This window comes from Bubalus bubalis, chromosome 7 (genome assembly GCF_019923935.1).
Source record: "Bubalus bubalis isolate 160015118507 breed Murrah chromosome 7, NDDB_SH_1, whole genome shotgun sequence".
NCBI classification, from domain to species: domain Eukaryota; kingdom Metazoa; phylum Chordata; class Mammalia; order Artiodactyla; family Bovidae; genus Bubalus; species Bubalus bubalis.
In genome coordinates, this window is record NC_059163.1 from 12,935,489 (window position 1) to 12,953,408 (window position 17,920).

The 17,920-nt window shown below is 46.1% G+C and overlaps 1 protein-coding gene across 2 annotated transcripts in view; it reads right to left on the reverse strand.

Moving 5' to 3' along the window:
• STX18 (syntaxin 18) overlaps positions 1 to 17,920 on the reverse strand; it is a 118,264-nt gene that overhangs the window by 19,627 nt on the left and 80,717 nt on the right. For both annotated transcript variants that reach the window (XM_006043827.3, XM_006043828.3), the window contains exons 3-6: positions 17,411 to 17,526; positions 15,511 to 15,588; positions 15,285 to 15,351; positions 2,543 to 2,658 (exon numbers count right to left, since the gene is read on the reverse strand). In XM_006043827.3, coding sequence (XP_006043889.2) covers positions 2,543 to 2,658; positions 15,285 to 15,351; positions 15,511 to 15,588; positions 17,411 to 17,526 — 377 coding nt within the window. The remainder of the gene's footprint in view (positions 1 to 2,542; positions 2,659 to 15,284; positions 15,352 to 15,510; positions 15,589 to 17,410; positions 17,527 to 17,920) is intronic.

Consider the following 17,920-nt stretch of genomic DNA (forward strand, 5'->3'; position numbering starts at 1 on the left):
TAGGCTCCTGAAGTGCTCACAACAAACCGCGGCTATGTGATACTGTAAAAAAGTGGTGGCTCAGAGTTCAAGTAACTTGTCCAAGTGCAGGACAGCGGCCAGACTGAAACCAAGGTTCACAGTCCTTCCATGACATCATGCTGCAACCAAATGCTTCCCCTTCCCTCACCTCAGAAGGACGATGGCACATCTCCACGCACAGGAAATAGATAAAGGTGGGGTGCAGCAATGGTAAAGCTTTCTTTCAGGAAAAACAGACAAAATGAAGCAGAGAAAGCTTGTTATACATGCAGCAACTTGTACATAAAGTGTGCACATTTTTAATGAGCACCAACTCAGATTTTATGACCCTTTGGGACTCTATGTAACCAGGAAAGAGATGACTGTGAAATAAGCATCAGCTAACGACCATGGATGAAAGGGTGGCTGGGTGGAGCTGTGGGGACAGTGAGGCCAGTGGCAGCAGGGGCCGGGATGCCTGGGGCCTTACCGAGTGGTGGTAGGGGGTGGAGGTGGGAGAGTCCCGAGACTCCGGGGTCTGCATTTAGAAAATGGGGGAACTGGTGTTTGGCAGTGCCACTAACTGCTGCAGCTGGGACGCTGACGGCCTCCAGAGAGACACTCTTCACACCACTCGGCTCCTATATGTGCTGGCGAGAAGCTAAATGGGAGCACGCTCTCTGAATATTTTGTGGGGATGGCTTAGTCAGGAGATAACTGCATGATTATAAAGTATCCAAATACTGACTTTAGGATAAAAACATAAACTGTGAGGGATGACGCTCTTTCACTCTGACCATTTGTTTTCTACCACCCAGAGACATTAAGTTCCTTTTGCTTCAGGAAATAGTTCCACAGCAACTAAAAGCAGTCAGTGTTCCAGACAGAGGCTTCATTCATTCTTTCATTTACTCATTCGTTCATTCATTCTTTTCAACAAAGATTTAATGAGCACCTCCTATGTGCCAGGTATTGTTCTGGGTACCAGTGTTACAGCAGAGAACAAAGCACATACAGAAATTTCTGTCCTCGTGGGACTTAGGTTTAGCTCGGAAGACAGAGCATAAAGAGCATAAATGAGAAAAACATACAGAAGGGTAGAGACAAGTGCCAGGGAGAAACAGCAGGGAGGACTGCAAGTGGCAGGAGGCACAGCCCTTCATCCTCCTTCTACCAACCCTCATTCCTTGGGGAATCCCAGCCTGTCTCATGTGATCTATAGACTTGTCCCCTGGCCTCCAGATGCACAGACCCAACTCCCTGTTCAACCTCTGTGCCAGGCAGCCCCTAGCCTGTCCCTCCTCAGCCTCCCGCATCTCAGTGAAGGGCAGCCACCTTCTTCCCGCTGCAAACAACCACTGCAGCCTTCCTTGACCCGTCTCCTCCTCATGTCCCACATCCAGGAAGCAGATTCTGTGCTCAACTTTCAAAATATATCCAGAACTCTCCCCATTCTCCCCCATGCCCTGGCTACCCATGCTTGGTGTGATCCGCTATCATCTTGTTTCTGGGAGACTTTAGCAGCCTCTTAACTTTCCCTATTTTGCTTCCTGAGCCCCTGAACAGTCTGTTTCAACAGAGCACCCGGAGGGACCCTGCCCAAAAGTAGTCCTCTGTGCAACGGTCTTCTCAGAGTCTTTCAGAAGGCTCATCTTAAGAAAAAACAAGTTCATGAAATCCATCTGAGAGGGCTGCTGTAAGGATGGTGGTGACGTCAATGAAGATTCAGGACAGCACCTAGGTAGCACCCCGGAGGTGTACAGTAACCGAGTGCCACTGTGAGAGTACAGGAGAGGAGGCGAGGAGGGGAGGCGAGGAGAGGACGTGAGGAGGGGAGGCGAGGAGGGGAGGTGAGGAGACTCGTGGGCCCCAGCATCCTGGGATCCACACACAGCAAGCGCTCATCCCATTGCCCAGCTCTGAGGTATGGGGCACACTAAGCATGCATCCCCTACACACGCTGCCGCCCCGGCCAGACACAGGGACTTAAGATGTCCCCAACGGCGCTCTGTACACTCGCCTGTGTTACAGGCTGTACAGAGACACTGTTTTTATCCAGCATCCTCCATGTGTCAGGAGGTGCTCTAAGTTACAGGCCGGCCAGCGAACATGAAGACAGGAAGCATATAAACCCAGACGTGCATTACACTGGCGCAGCTGGCTGATGGAGCCTGCTGACGTCACACACCCTACCCGAGGCAGGATGCGCAGGCCCACAGAAGGTCAGCACTGACACGGGCACAGGGTAGTCAGCGTCCTACCGCTCCTGAGACTGACAAGCAGAGATCTCGGATGTTTTCTCCGGGTTCTAAGGCTCCAGTCCCCACCCCACTGGTGTGTGGAGACTAAGGCCCTTTCTTTAGACCCTGCCGGCCCCCAGGTGTCTGGGGGACCCTCCCGCCCCACCCTTGAAGTGGTCATTAAGATTCAGCTGTGACCAAAAAAAGGCTGCCACTTCCATGTTTCCTTCCCTTTGTGCAAACGCAAGCACCACACGTCATAAGGAAGAGACGCAAGGCACGATTTTGATTTTAATTCATACCTGGATATTCTTCAGGGGCAGATTTTTCTTCAGAGTCTTTTGATGGATTCTGTGAAACTTTCTCAGAAGACATGGATTCTCTTGTCTTTGTGTTTGGTTCTGGTTCCAGCTTAGACCTAAGGATGAAAAATCAGCAGTTATATCATTTACTTACACAGCAGGATTCTGCCTGAAAACAGAGAGGAGTCACAGATGAGCCCTGCACCCTTGCCTTGCGCCCTCAGCTGGAGAGCAGAACCACGGCCTTGGGCCCAGTGACCATCCTGACACAGTTCAAGGGGGCGGCGCTTATTACAGGGCAGTCGGCACACCCTCGCCAGAGCCTGCAGCTGAAGAGTGCTGTCAGCAGGCCTCAAAGGAAAGGACGCAGGAACCCACCCTACCTCCTGACCCCACACTCCAGACGTGGCAGCAAGGGCCAGCCCACTGCTCCAAGTTCAACAAACCCAAGAGCTGGTCGTGCACCAATGCAGAAGTGGGGTTGAATAAATACACGCACATGTTACATAACACACGATACACAAGTAACATCTTAAAACTGAACTGTAAAAGCACGAGTCTTCACACACCCACAGGGAGCAAGGCCTTGTCTCAGGTCTCTTAGCCTCATCGCCCGCCCTGGCCTGGGGCTTGCTCCCACAGTGTATTCTCTTCCACTCTCAGGGCCAGGCGAGATCTCGCCCACCTTGTCTCACTCTCCTGCCTGCAGAAGGCCTCCTCTTGCCACTCTGTGCCTCAGTGCCTGTCTGTCTTTTTCCCAGCAGTCACTGCGGGCTGAGGTGACCTTCCCCTCTCATTTGCTTACTGTCTGTCTCGTTCCACTGGAGTATGTGCTCTGGGAGCAGAGCCCCTGACTGTGTAAGTCATGGCTGCTGTGTGGCCCTGGGTTCGAGATGAGTGTGTGGCATTTAGGGTTTAATAAACATAGGGTGAATGAATGGATGCTTTATAATTCTCAGTGCATTGTTAATAAGAGGGAAAAAAACTGGTTATGAGATAAGGGGCCTTGTATTGGAACTCATAGAGCACTATGAAAATTCTAGGCAGATTGCTAAAAAAGACCTACGATAACATTATGAGGCAGAAAGACTCAAAAAGAACAATGCAAATGCATATCAGGATGATATTATCAATGCCAGCTAACATTTATTGAGGGCTTCTCAGGTACTGGGCACTCTTCTAAGCACCTTTATATGCATAAGCTTAAGTTAATGCCATATGTCCCTATAGCAGTTACTAGTATTAATGGCCTTTTCACAGAGCAGGAAAGTGAGGTGCGGGGAAGTCAGGAAACTTGCCCGGGCCAAACAGTGAGTACATGGTGGGGCTGGGATGTGGCCTCCATCTTGGAGGCCACACTCTGAACAACTAACTGCCCTGTGAAGAGGAGGTTCTATCCACCAGGTTCTATGAGAACGGACTGCAGTGACCCAGAGAGGCTGAGAGAGTGGAGTCAAAGCCAGATGGGTACTTGACTCTGCAACTTTCCAGAGCCGTATATACCAAAATACACACTGAATTTCCAAAAAGGATGTCTCTTCCAAATAACCTGGCCACAGAGGCCATTTTCATGGTTTTTTTTTTTTTTCAAAAGATAGTGTTCTAAGAAAGGGTGTTTATAGGAACTGCTCCTCTACAACAGTAACAAAAGAACTGTCGAGTAATTATATGATCAATCACGCTAAGGGCTCCAGTTACTGAGGCTGAATAATAGCTGCTCTAAAATGTATACACCTTGAAACAATAACAACCACTTAAGGTGGCTCAGTGGTAAAGAATCTGCCTGCAGTGCAGGAGACCTGGGTTCAATCCCTGGGTCAGGAAAATCCCCTGGAGAAGGAAACGGCCACACACTCCAGTATTCTTACCAGGATAATCCCATGGATAGAGGAGCCTGGTGGGTAACAGTCCATGGGATTGCAAAGAGTCAGACATGACTGACAGACTGACATTTTCACTTTCACATCTATTGGTGTTTCTGGGGCCAGGAATTTGGGAGCAGCTTGGCCGGGCGGTTCTGACTCACGAGGGCACTGCTATAGGGCAGAGGGCCCCACCACCTGAAGGCTCGCCTGGGGCTGGAGGAGTCCCTTCCAAGGAGGCTCATTCTCACGGCTGTGAGATGGTGCGGCAGGAGTCTGGTCCCCTCCTCGTGGGCACGTCAGTGTGGCCCTGGGCATGGCAGCTGGCTTCCCCCAGAGCAAGCAGTCTCAGAGACCACGGCAGAAGCCTCAGTGCCTTTTTATAACAGTCTCAGCCTCTGTGTACAACCAACTGTCATTTCTGTCATACCCCACTGTCCAGGCAGTTGCGATGGTCCACTCAGGTTCAAGGAGAGGGAACACAGACCACACATCTCCCTCTCAGTGAAGCAAGAACAAAATCACATTTTAAATAAGACCATGTGGGATGGGATGTTTGGGTTCAACCGTCTTAGAAAAATATATTTGACGTTGTAAGTATCACAGATATGCACAAAGATGAACAGAATTTCACAGAAGACATACAAATGGTCAATAAAGCAGAGGAAAAGTGTCCAACGACATGGAGTAACAAAACCATAGTGAGATACTGTGACATTGCCACTAGAATGGCTTAAAAAAGTTACCATCTCCGAGCCCTGGTGAACACAGGGAGCAACACTGACTCTCACACATTGCTGGGAGGAGGGTAAAATAATAAGGCCACTTTGGAAAACCTAAGACAGTTCCTTAGCTTAAGAAACATCTCCATGTTGACAGAGCAGCTCCACTTTTAGGTATTTACACAAGAAAAATTTCAGCTTCTTTAGCGTTACTGGTTGGGGCATAGACTTGGATTACTGTGATATTGAATGGTTTGCCTTGGAAACGAACAGAGATCATTCTGTCATTTTTGAGATTGTATCCAAGTACTGCATTTTGGACTCTTTTGTTGACCATGATGGCTACTCCATTTCTTCTAAGGGATTCCTGCCTGCAGTAGTAGATATAATGGTCATCTGAGTTAAATTCACCCATTCCAGTCCATTTTAGTTTGCTGATTCCTAGAATGTCGACATTCACTCTTGCCATCTTTTGTTTGACCACTTCCAATTTGCCTTGATTCATGGACCTGACATTCCAGGCTCCTATGCAATATTGCTCTTTACAGCATCGGACCTTGCTTCTATCACCAGTCACATCCACAGCTGGGTATTGTTTTTGCTTTGGCTCCATCCCTTCATTCTTTCTGGAGTTATTTCTCCACTGATCTGCAGTAGCATATTGGGCACCTACTGACTTGGGGAGTTCCTCTTTCAGTATCCTATCATTTTGCCTTTTCATACTGTTCATGAGGTTCTCAAGGCAAGAATACAGAGTTCCAAAGAATAGCAAGAAGAGATAAGAAAGCCTTCCTCAGCAATCAATGCAAAGAAATAGAGGAAAACAACAGAATGGGAAAGACTAGAGATCTCTTCAAGAAAATTAGAGATACCAAGGGAACATTTCATGCAAAGATGGGCTCGATAAAGGACAGAAATGGTATGGACCTAACAGAAGCAGAAGATACTAAGAAGAGGTGGCAAGAATACACAGAAGAATTATACAAAAAAGATCTTCATGACCCAGATAATCACGATGCTGTGATCACTGACCTAGAGCCAGACATCCTGGAATGTGAAGTCAAGTGGGCCTTAGAAAGCATCACTACGAACAAAGCTAGTGGAGGTGATGGAATTCCAGTTGAGCTATTTCAAATCCTGAAAGATGATGCTGTGAAAGTGCTGCACTCAATATGCCAGCAAATTTGGAAACCTCAGCAGTGGCCACAGGACTGGAAAAGGTCAGTTTTCATTCCAATCCCAAAGAAAGGCAATGCCAAAGAATGCTCAAACTACCGCACAATTGCACTCATCTCACATGCTAGTAAAGTTAATACTCAAAATTCTCCAAGCCAGGCTTCAGCAATACATGAACCCCGAACTTCCTGATGTTCAAGCTGGTTTTAAAAAAGGCAGAAGAACCAGAGATCAAATTGCCAACATCCGGTGGATCATGGAAAAAGCACGAGAGTTCCAGAAAAACATCTATTTCTGTTTTATTGACTATGCCAAAGCCTCTGATTGTGTGGATCACAATAAACTGTGGAAAATTCTGAAAGAGATGGGAATACCAGACCACCGGACCTGCCTCTTGAGAAATGTGTATGCAGGTCAGGAAGCAACAGTTAGAACTGGACATGGAACAACAGACTGGTTCCAAATAGGAAAAGGAGTATGTCAAGGCTGTATATTGTCACCCTGTTATTTAACTTCTATGCAGAGTACATCATGAGAAACGCTGGACTGGAAGAAGCACAAGCTGGAATCAAGACTGCCGGGAAAAATACCAATAACTTCAGATATGCAGATGACACCACCCTTATGACAGAAAGTGAAGAGGAACTCAAAAGCCTCTTGATGAAAGTGAAAGTGGAGAGTGAAAAAGTTGGCTTAAAGCTCAACATTCAGAAAATGAAGATCATGGCATCTGGTTCCATCACTTCATGGAAAATAGATGGGGAAACAGTGGAAGCAGTGTCAGACTTTATTTTTCTGGGCTCCAAAATCACTGCAGATGGTGACTGCGGCCATGAAATTAAAAGACACTTACTCCTTGGAAGGAAAGTTATGACCAACCTAGATAGCATATTGAAAAGCAGAGACATTACTTGGCAACAAAGGTCCATCTAGTCAAGGCTATGGTTTTTCCTGTGGTCATGTATGGATGTGAGAGTTGGACTGTGAAGAAGGCTGAGTGCTGAAGAATTGATGCTTTTGAACTGTTGTGTTGGAGAAGACTCTTGAGAGTCCCTTGGACTGCAAAGAGATCCAACCAGTCCATTCTGAAGGAGATCAGCTCTGGGATTTCTTGGGAAGGAATGATGCTGAAGCTGAAACTCCAGTACTTTGGCCACCTCATGCGAAGAGCTGACTATTGGAAAAGACTCTGATGCTGGGAGGGATTGGGGGCAGGAGGAGAAGGGGACGACAGAGGACGAGATGGCTGGATGGCAATACTGACTCGATGGACATGAGTTTGAGTGAACTCCGGGTGTTGTTGATGGACAGGGAGGCCTGGCGTGCTGCGATTCATGGGGTAGCAAAGAGTCGGACACAACTGAGCGACTGAACTGACTGACTGACAAGAAAAATGAAAAGATATATCCACACACAGATCTATCCAAGAATGTTCATGGTACCCGTATCCATAACAGCCAAAACAGTAGAAACAACTCAAATGTCCACCAATAGGAGAATGGATGGTCCAACTGTGTGGATAGAATGGATAGACCAACAATTCATGCAGTACAATGCCATTCATTAATAAAGAAGAAAAAACTGGATAAACACAACATGGATAAAAAATTGGTTAAGCAATAAAGCCAGTTGAAACCATAACTGAAAAGAAAAACACAAAACAATGGTCTATCTTGTTTAACATTAAATGTATAAATATGATTATTTATTACTTACTTCCTAACATTTTACCTCAAAGATTAGTTTTGGGATTCAGTATGTGGCAACCTGACACCTTGGGCTGCCCATGTGATGCGACTGGAAAAGAACATGCCTGCAAATGCAGGCGACATAAGAGATGTGGGTTCCACCCTTGGGTCAGGAAGATCTCCTGGAGTAGGAAACAGCAACGCTCTCCAGTATTCTTGCCTGGGAAGTTCCAAGGACAGAGGAGCCTGGCGGGCTAGAGTCCATGGGGTTGCAAAGAGTGGGACATGACTGAGCTACTGGGCACGCATGCACCCAACCTGACACCTTAGCCATGTTCAAACTAGTATAGCATGAATAAGACATCCATTTGCAGAATTTTCAGATTTTTTTTTCCCAGTAACTAAATAACAAGTACAGGATTTCTTAGCCTGTTTTCTCCTCTGTAAAATGGGACTGTAAAAGCATCTTTCTACTGGTTTATATGTAAATCTTTAGCACAGTCTGGGGCAAGGGATGAAAAGATTAGCTATTACTACCACTCTTGCATCACTGGGTAACAAGAAAAGGCAGAGGGGTTAGATAGTATTGAGAAACCCTAAAGAAATAAACTTTTTCTTTTATTCTGTCAAGATAAAAATCAATGGAGGAAAAGATGGAAACAGCTGGCACAATCCATCAATAATTCAAAAACTCAGAGACGGGAGAACACTGCCGCTATCAGTGTAAGGGACTCAGGAGGGTCTTCAGTCATGGGCCCACGAGTGCTCATCTTCCAGGCTGGTGCTGTGGGGAGGGAAGGATCTGAGGAGTCTTGGTAGATCAGCAGAGGAGAGGTCTCGGGGTGGTGGCCATGCCTCAGTGGCAAGGCAGCCTTGCCCTCGGCCACATTCCTTGGTAGGATTGGCCTGATGTCCTCCTGGATGGTCTCAGTTGACAGGCTACTCCAGTAATTCCACAAATCTACGGCGGATGGGGACACAGTCCTTAAACTATTGGCTGACTGCCTGTCTGTCTGAGAAAGATATGCTCAGGAATCTGTTTGGAGACAAAAAATGGGTTTGGAGTCTAGTCTGCCACTTGTCTGCAATGTGACAGTTTCCTGTTGTGTTTTTTTCAATCCTCTGAATTTTCTTCATCTGCAAAGCACTTTTCTACAAAGAAGAATCTTGCAAACACTGCATGAGGTCGCCCGTGACAACGTACTTAGCACCGAGGTTGGCGTGAAGCACGTACCGCTCTGGCTGCTCTGGCTCACCTTCTAAGTACTGGGCCTCAGCTTCCGCATCTGTAAAGTAGCTTCCGGGATCTTTTGTTCTGACCAATAAAACTAAGTTCATTCTGCCTTTCTCCTTTCACTTCTTTGAGAATGAGAAACCTGGCTTTTGGTACCCTTCCAATATTAACACTCAAAATCATTGCAAAGACTAAATGACGCAATATACCAAAAAAAAAAAAAGTAGTACGTAAATGCTAAGTACTTTAAAAATCTAAGTGCTATTAATTCAAAGAGTAGAAATACCCAGGGGCTTCTCAGGGGAGGTATCACTTAGGCAAACTCTGAAAGAGGAGTAAAGTTTTGCCAGGCACAGAAGAGCAGAAAAAATATTCTAGGCATAAAGAAAAAAGGTGTGGAATTGCTGGGTCATTAGATGGTCATTTAACTTTGGAGAACTATTTGGCTGTTTCTAATACAAGGCTTTCCTGGTGGCTCAGATGGTCAAGGATCTGCTTTCAATGCAGGAGACCCAGGATCGATCCCTGGTCAGAAAGATACCTTGGAGAAGGGAATGACTATCCACTCCAGTATTTTTGCCTGTAGAATCCCATGAACAGAGCGGCTTGGCAGGCTACAGTCCATGGGGTTGCAAAGAGTCAGACACGATTGAGTGACTAAGCATGCACACAATACAAAGTTACTTTATATTCCCACCAGGCATAAAGGAGAGTTCCAGCTGCTGCACACGCTCCCTGAAGTGTCACTTTTATTTTAGCCTTTCTAACGTGTGTGAGATGGGATCTTTTAGCGTTTTATTTTCTTGTGAAATAAATATAGTCACAGGCATAGTAATCTGAAAGACAGTATCAAGAATGCTTTTTACTGAACCACTGGAGAGTAATATGCCAACCTGATGCCCCTTCACCTCTGAATATTTTAATATTTCCTAAAGATGAAAGTTGAATATTCATTGGAAGGACTGATGCTGAAGCTCCAATACTTCGGCCACCTAATGCAAACAGTTGACTCACTGGAAAAGACCTGATGCTGGGAAAGATTGAAGGCAGGAGGAGAAGGGGTGGCGGAGGATGAGATGGTTGGATGGCATCACTAACTCAACGGACATGAGTTTGAACAAACTCCAGGAGACGGTGAAGGACAAGGAAGCCTGGCCTTTAATTTGTCTTTAATTTGGTCACCGGCAGCTTTCAAACTGGTTTATGTCCTTTTTGCAGGTCCCCATCACTCTCTGAGCCTTCCCTTGCTTTCTGGTACAACAATATGCTCCAAGTTCATTTTACACTTTCCCTGACCCAGCCCCAGTCTCAGCCATTTCTGCAAGGAGCCCTGGTTCCTGGAAGCTGAAATTGCTGTTTAGAAGCCAAGATCTGAGTGCTAAACATGCTTATTGCCTCTGGGATGTCAGTGTGTCCAGGCTCTCTCGGCAGACAGAGCCAGAAAAATCTGTCTGCTTTTGCAGACCTAGACACGCACACGTTTATGACCACATTTCATTTCTATGTCCACCTATGTAAACTGAAAGCCATGAGTTCACACCAGTCCTTTTCATTCTAATCCAATTTCCCTTTCACTCTCCTGAGAGTCTGAACCTGGCTTCCATTATCCTTCTGTGTTTACTATTTGATCAATCCCCCTGCATACAACCAATCTGCCTCTTCCACTGCTGCTCCTCCCCTGTCCTGGCTCAGGCTCTTACTGCCCATGCTGAGCCAGACCTCCTCAGCTCGCTCAGGCTCTGAGCTGCCCCGGGAAATGTCCCCATAGCTGTGGACATCGCCCCTTACTCTGACTCACTCCATGCCTGCAGGACTTAATTGTTCAGGAAGGAGAGGGGCTTAACTGACTTTTAAATAAAGGGTTCCATTAATATCTGTCACCCTTTGTGTCCAGAATATGCTAATATGCCAGTTTTTAATTTAAATTGAACAAAGGACCGCAATGCAGCAGACTTAGACGAAGTTGAGCGCTTTTTTTTTTTTAAGCGATAAAAACAGATCTAATTATACACAGAATGTCTATTGAAATCCTCAGGGAAATTACAAATTAACTAGTTGAAGGCAATTTGAAAAAAGCAATTTTTAAAAAGTCATCAGAAAGATCAGTTTATGCTCGATAATTTACTTTAATTGATTTCTCTAACTGAAAGCTGAGCATTTCATAACTGCAATCAAAACAGTTTCCACCTGGCCAACATCTGTTTCCAGGTCCCTTATTTGAAAAACTCTGGCATTTTATATAAAATTTGAGAAGAACAGAAGGATAGAGAGGAGAGGGAAAGAAACAGTTTTTCCAGGTCTGAAACAAGAAATTACATGGAAGAAGTTCTCTGATAACCTTAGATAAAGCCCTACACAAATATTAGAGAAAAGTGATAACTATTTCAGAGTGCAAGGAGATCAAGAGTCAATCCTAAAGGAAATCAGTCCTGAATATTCATCGGATATTCACCTGATGCGAAGAACTGACTCATTGGAAAGGACCCTGATGCTGGGAAAGATTGAAGGCAGGAGGAGAAGGGGACAACAGAGGATGAGATGGTTGGATGGCATCACCGACTCAATGGGCATGAATTTGAGCAAGCTCCAGGAGTTGGTGATGGACAGGGAAGCCTGGCGTGCTGCAGTCCATGGAGTCGCAAAGAGCTGGACATGACTGAGTGTTGTGGACAACAACAATCTCTCAACAAAGGCTCTAGGTAGAAAGGAGACAACCCACACTGATCCCTAGTACTGCAGTACTCTCATTTCAAGGATGGCTGTCGGACTAAGGTGTCCACCAGGGCACAGGCCTCCTGGATTCCCCCAGAGCAGGAAATTCATCACATCATCTAAGCCATCGTCACGCTTACAGATATTTACTGGGCATGTACTTCATACTGAGTGATTTTCAGGCCAGTGTTAATCAAGTGTGATCCACAGACCAGTATGAGACTATGAACTGTTTGTTACTGGTCTGCTATGAGTAAGAACAAAAATGAAGAATAAGCATTTAGAAACATTTATGGCAATTTGATATTGCTCTTTGATCAGAGGACTCCTGTCTCCGAACAGGGTCTAGACCAGTTCAGGTGTTATCAAACTACAGTGGTGGGTCACCTGAGTGGGGGAAGAGGGACAGAGAATGTAAGTGTGTACATATGAAGGGCATTCTAGGCAAAGAAATCAGAAAGGATGAAGGCACAAGAATGTCAAAGGACACAAGCAGTCAGCTTTGGTCAGAGCATAAATCCATGGGGACCAACTGAAAAAACAAAGTATTAAGGGCCTAGAATGTCACGCTGCGAAGGTTAGCTTTGTAAGACACTGGAGAAAGGGAGGGCTACAAGTATACATGTGTTTTAGGCAGGTGCCTTCTGGGGTAAGGAGAGGAAAGAACCAGAAGGGAGGGCTGGACTACACGAGATGGCTCACACAGTTATTTTCCTCAAGGTCCTCTGCTCAAAGTAATTGGCACAGGGCAGCTATCTGGCAGGAGATGAGGCTGAACTTCACAGCCTAAATGAGAACAATTCCCATCTGACTGATCTTAATTTGTCCAAACCTCTGCTGAGAACCAGGAGCTGAGGAGGCAGCAGCAAGAGCCCCCTTCTTACCTTACTCAAGGGACCTGCTAGGTCTCAAGGGTCAGGGACCGCCTGGGATCAGGAAGCAGAAGTTATTAGCATCTCTTTCTGGCGGGCGTGAGACCCAGTGACCACACCCCATCTCGACAGCACATGGAACACCGTCAGAGCCCTTGTTTGTTCTCCCAGGACCTGCTTTGGGCAAACACTCTGCCTGCCCTCCTGCCTGAGCCATTCTTCCCTTCTGATCCTTTACCCAGATTATTTTCATTCAACCTCCAACACAAAGCCCATCGTTTCAGATAATCCCGGTTAATCTGACGTTCAAATCTGAGTTCAGCTGTGTGACACTGAGCAAGTACCCAAATTTCCCGAGTCTCGACTTCCTCTATAAAATGAGATACTAGTAGTTACTAATAAAGTGGCTGTGAGGATTAAATGAAATAAACATACTGCCTGACCCATGGCAAGTACTTAATAGCAGATAACAGTACAAGTTAACATGGGTTAACCACTCACTACTCCTTGGAAGAAAAGCCATGACAAACCTAGACAGCATCTTAAAAAAAGAGAGACATCACTTTGCTGACAAAGGTCCATATAGTCAAAGCAACGGTTTTTCTGGTAGTCGTGCACAGATGTGAGAGTTGGAGCATAAAGGCTGAGTGCCAAAGAACTGATGCTTTCCAATTGCAGTGTTGGAGAAGACTTTCGAGTGTCCCTTGGACTGCAAGAAGATCAAACTAGTCAATCCTAAAGGAAATCAACCCTGAATACACTGAAAGGACTGACATTGAAGCTGAAGCTCCAATACTTTGGACACATCAACTCATTGCAAAAAACCCTGACGCTGGGCAAGATTGAGGGCAGGAGGACAAAGGGGTGACAGAGGATGAGATGGTTGGATGGCATTACCGACTCAATGGACATGAGTTTGAGCAAATTCTGGGAGGTGGTGAAGGACAGGGAAGCCTGGCGTGCTGCAGTCCATGGGGTCATAGAGTTGGACATGACTTAGGGACTGAACAACAACAAAGGATATCCAGTGGTTCTAGCACTCACGTTAAAAAAGACCATCCTTGTTCCACTAAAATCGCTTTGTACCTTTGTGGAAAATCAACTGACCAATATATGTATGTCTCTCTATATGGACTCAAATTCCAGTTCCGCCACCTCCTGGCTAAGGGACATAGGTGAGTCACCCCACTTCCCAAGCCTCAGCCTCCCCATGTGTAAGATGAGGGTCATCGCAGTACCTGCCTCCTGGGGCTCCTGTGAGCTACAGAAGTGTCCAGCACGGAACGTGCCCAGGGAATCCTGGTCACAGCAGTTCGTGAGGAAATTGAAGCTTCACAATCATCAAGCTCTATAAACTATGGGCTTCCCTTGTAGCTCAGTTGGTAAAGAATCTGCCTGCAGTACAGGAGACCCAGGTTCGATTCCTGGGTTGGGAAGATCCCCTCGAGAAGGAAATGGCAACCCACTCCAGTATTCTTGCCTGGAGAATTCCATGGACAGAGGAGCCTGGTGGGTTATAGTCCATGGAGTCACCAAGAGTTGGACACAACTTAGCAACTAAATCATCATCATCATCTACAAACTTTAGCTGCTATTATTGATTCAGTTCAGTTCAGTTCAGTTCAGTCGCTCAATCATGTCCGACTCTTTGCGACCCCATGAATCGCAGCATGCCAGGCCTCCCTGTCCATCACCAACTCCCGGAGTTCACCCATACTCACGTCCATTGAGTCAGTGATGCCATCCAGCCATCTCGTCCTCTGTCGTCCCCTTCTCCTCCTGCCCCCAATCCCTCCCAGCATCAGAGTCTTTTCCAATGAGTCAGCTCTTTGCATGAGGTGGCCAAAGTACTGGAGTTTCAGCTTCAGCATCATTCCTTCCCAAGAAATCCCAGGGCTGATCTCCTTCAGAATGGACTGGTTGGATCTCCTTGCAGTCCAAGGGACTCTCAAGAGTCTTCTCCAACACCACACTTCAAAAGCACCAATTCTTTGGCGCTCAGCCTTCTTCACAGTCCAACTCTCACATCCATACATGACCACAGGAAAAACCATAGCCTTGACTAGACGGACCTTTGTTGGCAAAGTAATGTCTCTGCTTTTAAATATGCTATCTAGGTTGGTCATAACTTTCCTTCCAGGGAGTAAGCGTCTTTTAATTTCATGGCTGCAGTCACCATCTGCAGTGATTTTGGAGCCCCCAAAAATAAAGTCTGACACTGTTTCCACTGTTTCCCCATCTATTTCCCATGAAGGGATGGGACCAGATGCCATGATCTTTGTTTTCTGAACGTTGAGCTTTAAGCCAACTTTTTCACTCTCCACTTTCACTTTCATCAAGAGGCTTTTGAGTTCCTCTTCACTTTCTGTCATAAGGGTGGTGTCATCTGCATATCTGAGGTTATTGATATTTCTCCAGGCAATCTTATTATCATTACTATTGTTAATTAAAGAACACCAATGAAGACAATACTCACAATCTTTTCTTGTCCACCACTCGCTTGACTCGGATGGCTCTTTGTTCTGAGTAAAGTTTACACACTCCTGTCCAGGGGAAAATACCAGAAATCATTTAAAACTGCTTCTCAGGCAAAAGTATCATTATATACAGTGAGACATTACAGTCTTCAGCTAGCAAAGCTAAAGGTTGCATCCCACCTATTGTGAAATGCCACATGTGATCTTTAAGATAAAATGAAATACTTTTTAAGTAATCTTCAGTGAAATCCAAAATGGCAGTCCTGTGCTCCTTCACTTGCTGAGAGTGAATCCCCTTGTGGGCTGAAACAAAAAAGGACAATATTCAGGGCTCTGTATTCAATTACACTGAAGAACAATTCATCAGCTTCCTTACAACAGCTTCTTTATTAGATGTATTCTTAAAAACACAGCTATAAAACAAGTCCTGTGTCAAGTGACATTTCATTTTTAAAAGAGTGAGATTTATGAGGTTTTGCGAGAGTAAAAGATTAAACCTGCAGAAAAACTACAGTCAAATAATTTATGGTTTATTACTAAGGGATCGTGTTTGACGTGGGCCATTTCTTGAGAGCTGACCCCGTGCGTGTTAACAGGATCCAATGCTCAAGCTGACCTTCAAGGACCGTTTTAAATCAAACTCAGAGCATACACTCCCCTCTGCCTGCCTGGCTGCCTGTCAGCTTGGGCTGCTCCGTCCTCTTCCCTCAGCCACTCACATTCACCTCCGACACTGAGTGAAACCTTCCTTCTCTGGGAAACCTTGACTCTCTGAGCCACAAGAACGCCTTTCTCCTGTGAATCATCACTTCTTCTTGGAGTCTGTGCCAGTTATATTTTGGTAGAGGCTGGGTACCTACAGTATGAGGCACCCTGCCAGTACTTTACACAAATTACTGCTAATGGCCCAAACAATGCAGAAGGCGATTATGATTCTGCCTGTTTTACAAATGAGGAATCCAGAAGGAGCCCAGGGTCACATGGTTTGTACTTATTTCTCATTGTATTAATGTGCATGTATTTTCAAGGTATCTCAATGAATGTCCTTAAGGGTAGGGGACATGATCTGTTTCCACTACAGGGCTGCTGCTGAACCTGAGGTTCACATGGGGAATTCAACGGATCCATAAAATTATATACAAAATTTGATGCATCTGCATATTTTTTTGTGGCAGAAAAGTCTACAGTTTTCATCACTCTCCAGGTGGTCCATCAGGGTTCAAATGGAAGCTACCCAAACAAAAGTCTGGGTCGAGCACAGAAGCATCTGACCACTTGAATTCCATGCTATATAACGTAATCTGTATCTGCTTAAGCAAATTAAAAGAGAATCAAGGTAGACACCTAACTTGGGAAGCCGTCTCAGTGCCCCAGTAAAAATTTAACATCAATGAAAGTGAGATGATGGTAACCCTAAGGCTAGCTATTGTCCTGAGGGTGCTAGGAGAATTTAATTCTCATGATGACCCCAAGAATGGGCTTCCCCGGTGGCTCAGATGGTAAAGAGTCTGCCTGCAATTCAGGAGGCTTGGGTTCAATCCCTGGGTTGACCCCAAGAAATATGCATATAATTGTCTCCATTTTATAGATGAAGAAACTGAGACCCAGGGCGACTAAGTGACTTGCCCAAGGCCACATGGCCTGAACATGTGGAGCCGGTGTGGGTGCATAAGCAGCCAAGGCTCCAGAGCCGTCCTCTTTACCAGGAGAGTCTGTCACTACAGTTTAATGCTCCAAGTAGAGAGCTCAGAGTACCTTCATGCGTCCTCGTTCACATGCCATCAACCGCTGCCCTACTCAATGCCGCCCAGAACACAGGCACGCCCGCACACACCTCCACATTCGAGTCACCTTCTCTGACCCTGGGCCCAAGGTAAACTCTTGGTTCTGTCTGGAGAGGTCCTTTCCACCTCCCTATTCCCATCTGTTTAACTTGAATCATGGCCTTTGCATGATTTTTAACAGCTTAGGTTAAAACACTAATGAGGAAAAATAAGACTTTGAAAGTTCTGAGACTGAAACCTAAATAAGAGCACAAGAGAGAGCTTTAACTGGCTGTGCCAAATGCATCCTGTGAGTACTTAATCGCAAAAAGGCTGCCGGCTGCCCCTTTCAGGGCACGCACCTTGTGTTCTCAGCTGCTGGATCGCTTCTGAGCAGGTCCTCATGAACGTCTGAGCGTCCTGGTCTATCTGGTCTCGTTCTGTGTCCGTCATTCTCCCGTATTCAGACACGACGTGACTGATGGAGAGAGAGAGGACAGCATGAAGGGGCAGCAGCAAATGCCACACCTGGAGTCTGGATGGGGTGTGAAGGGGAGAGCAAAGCTCCCTGCTGAAATGACCGCTAAGCTGAGACTCGAAGGATGAGGAGGAGCTGGCCAGGCTAAGAGGTGGGAGATTGCTCTAGACAGTGGAACCAATGCATATGAAGCTTACAGCCCCAAACTCCATTTTCCTGACCATTCTCTCTAGACCCCGTGCAAACAGCCTTTGCCCTCACCCCCCCACTGGGGTCTTCACTCTCCAAGGTCACCACCGGGGTCGTCCTTCCCCTCAAGGTACAGTGCTGATGGCCCCCCTTCCCTGATCTGCTTTCTCCTGTCTCCTGACTGCATTCTCTCCTGGTTCCCTCC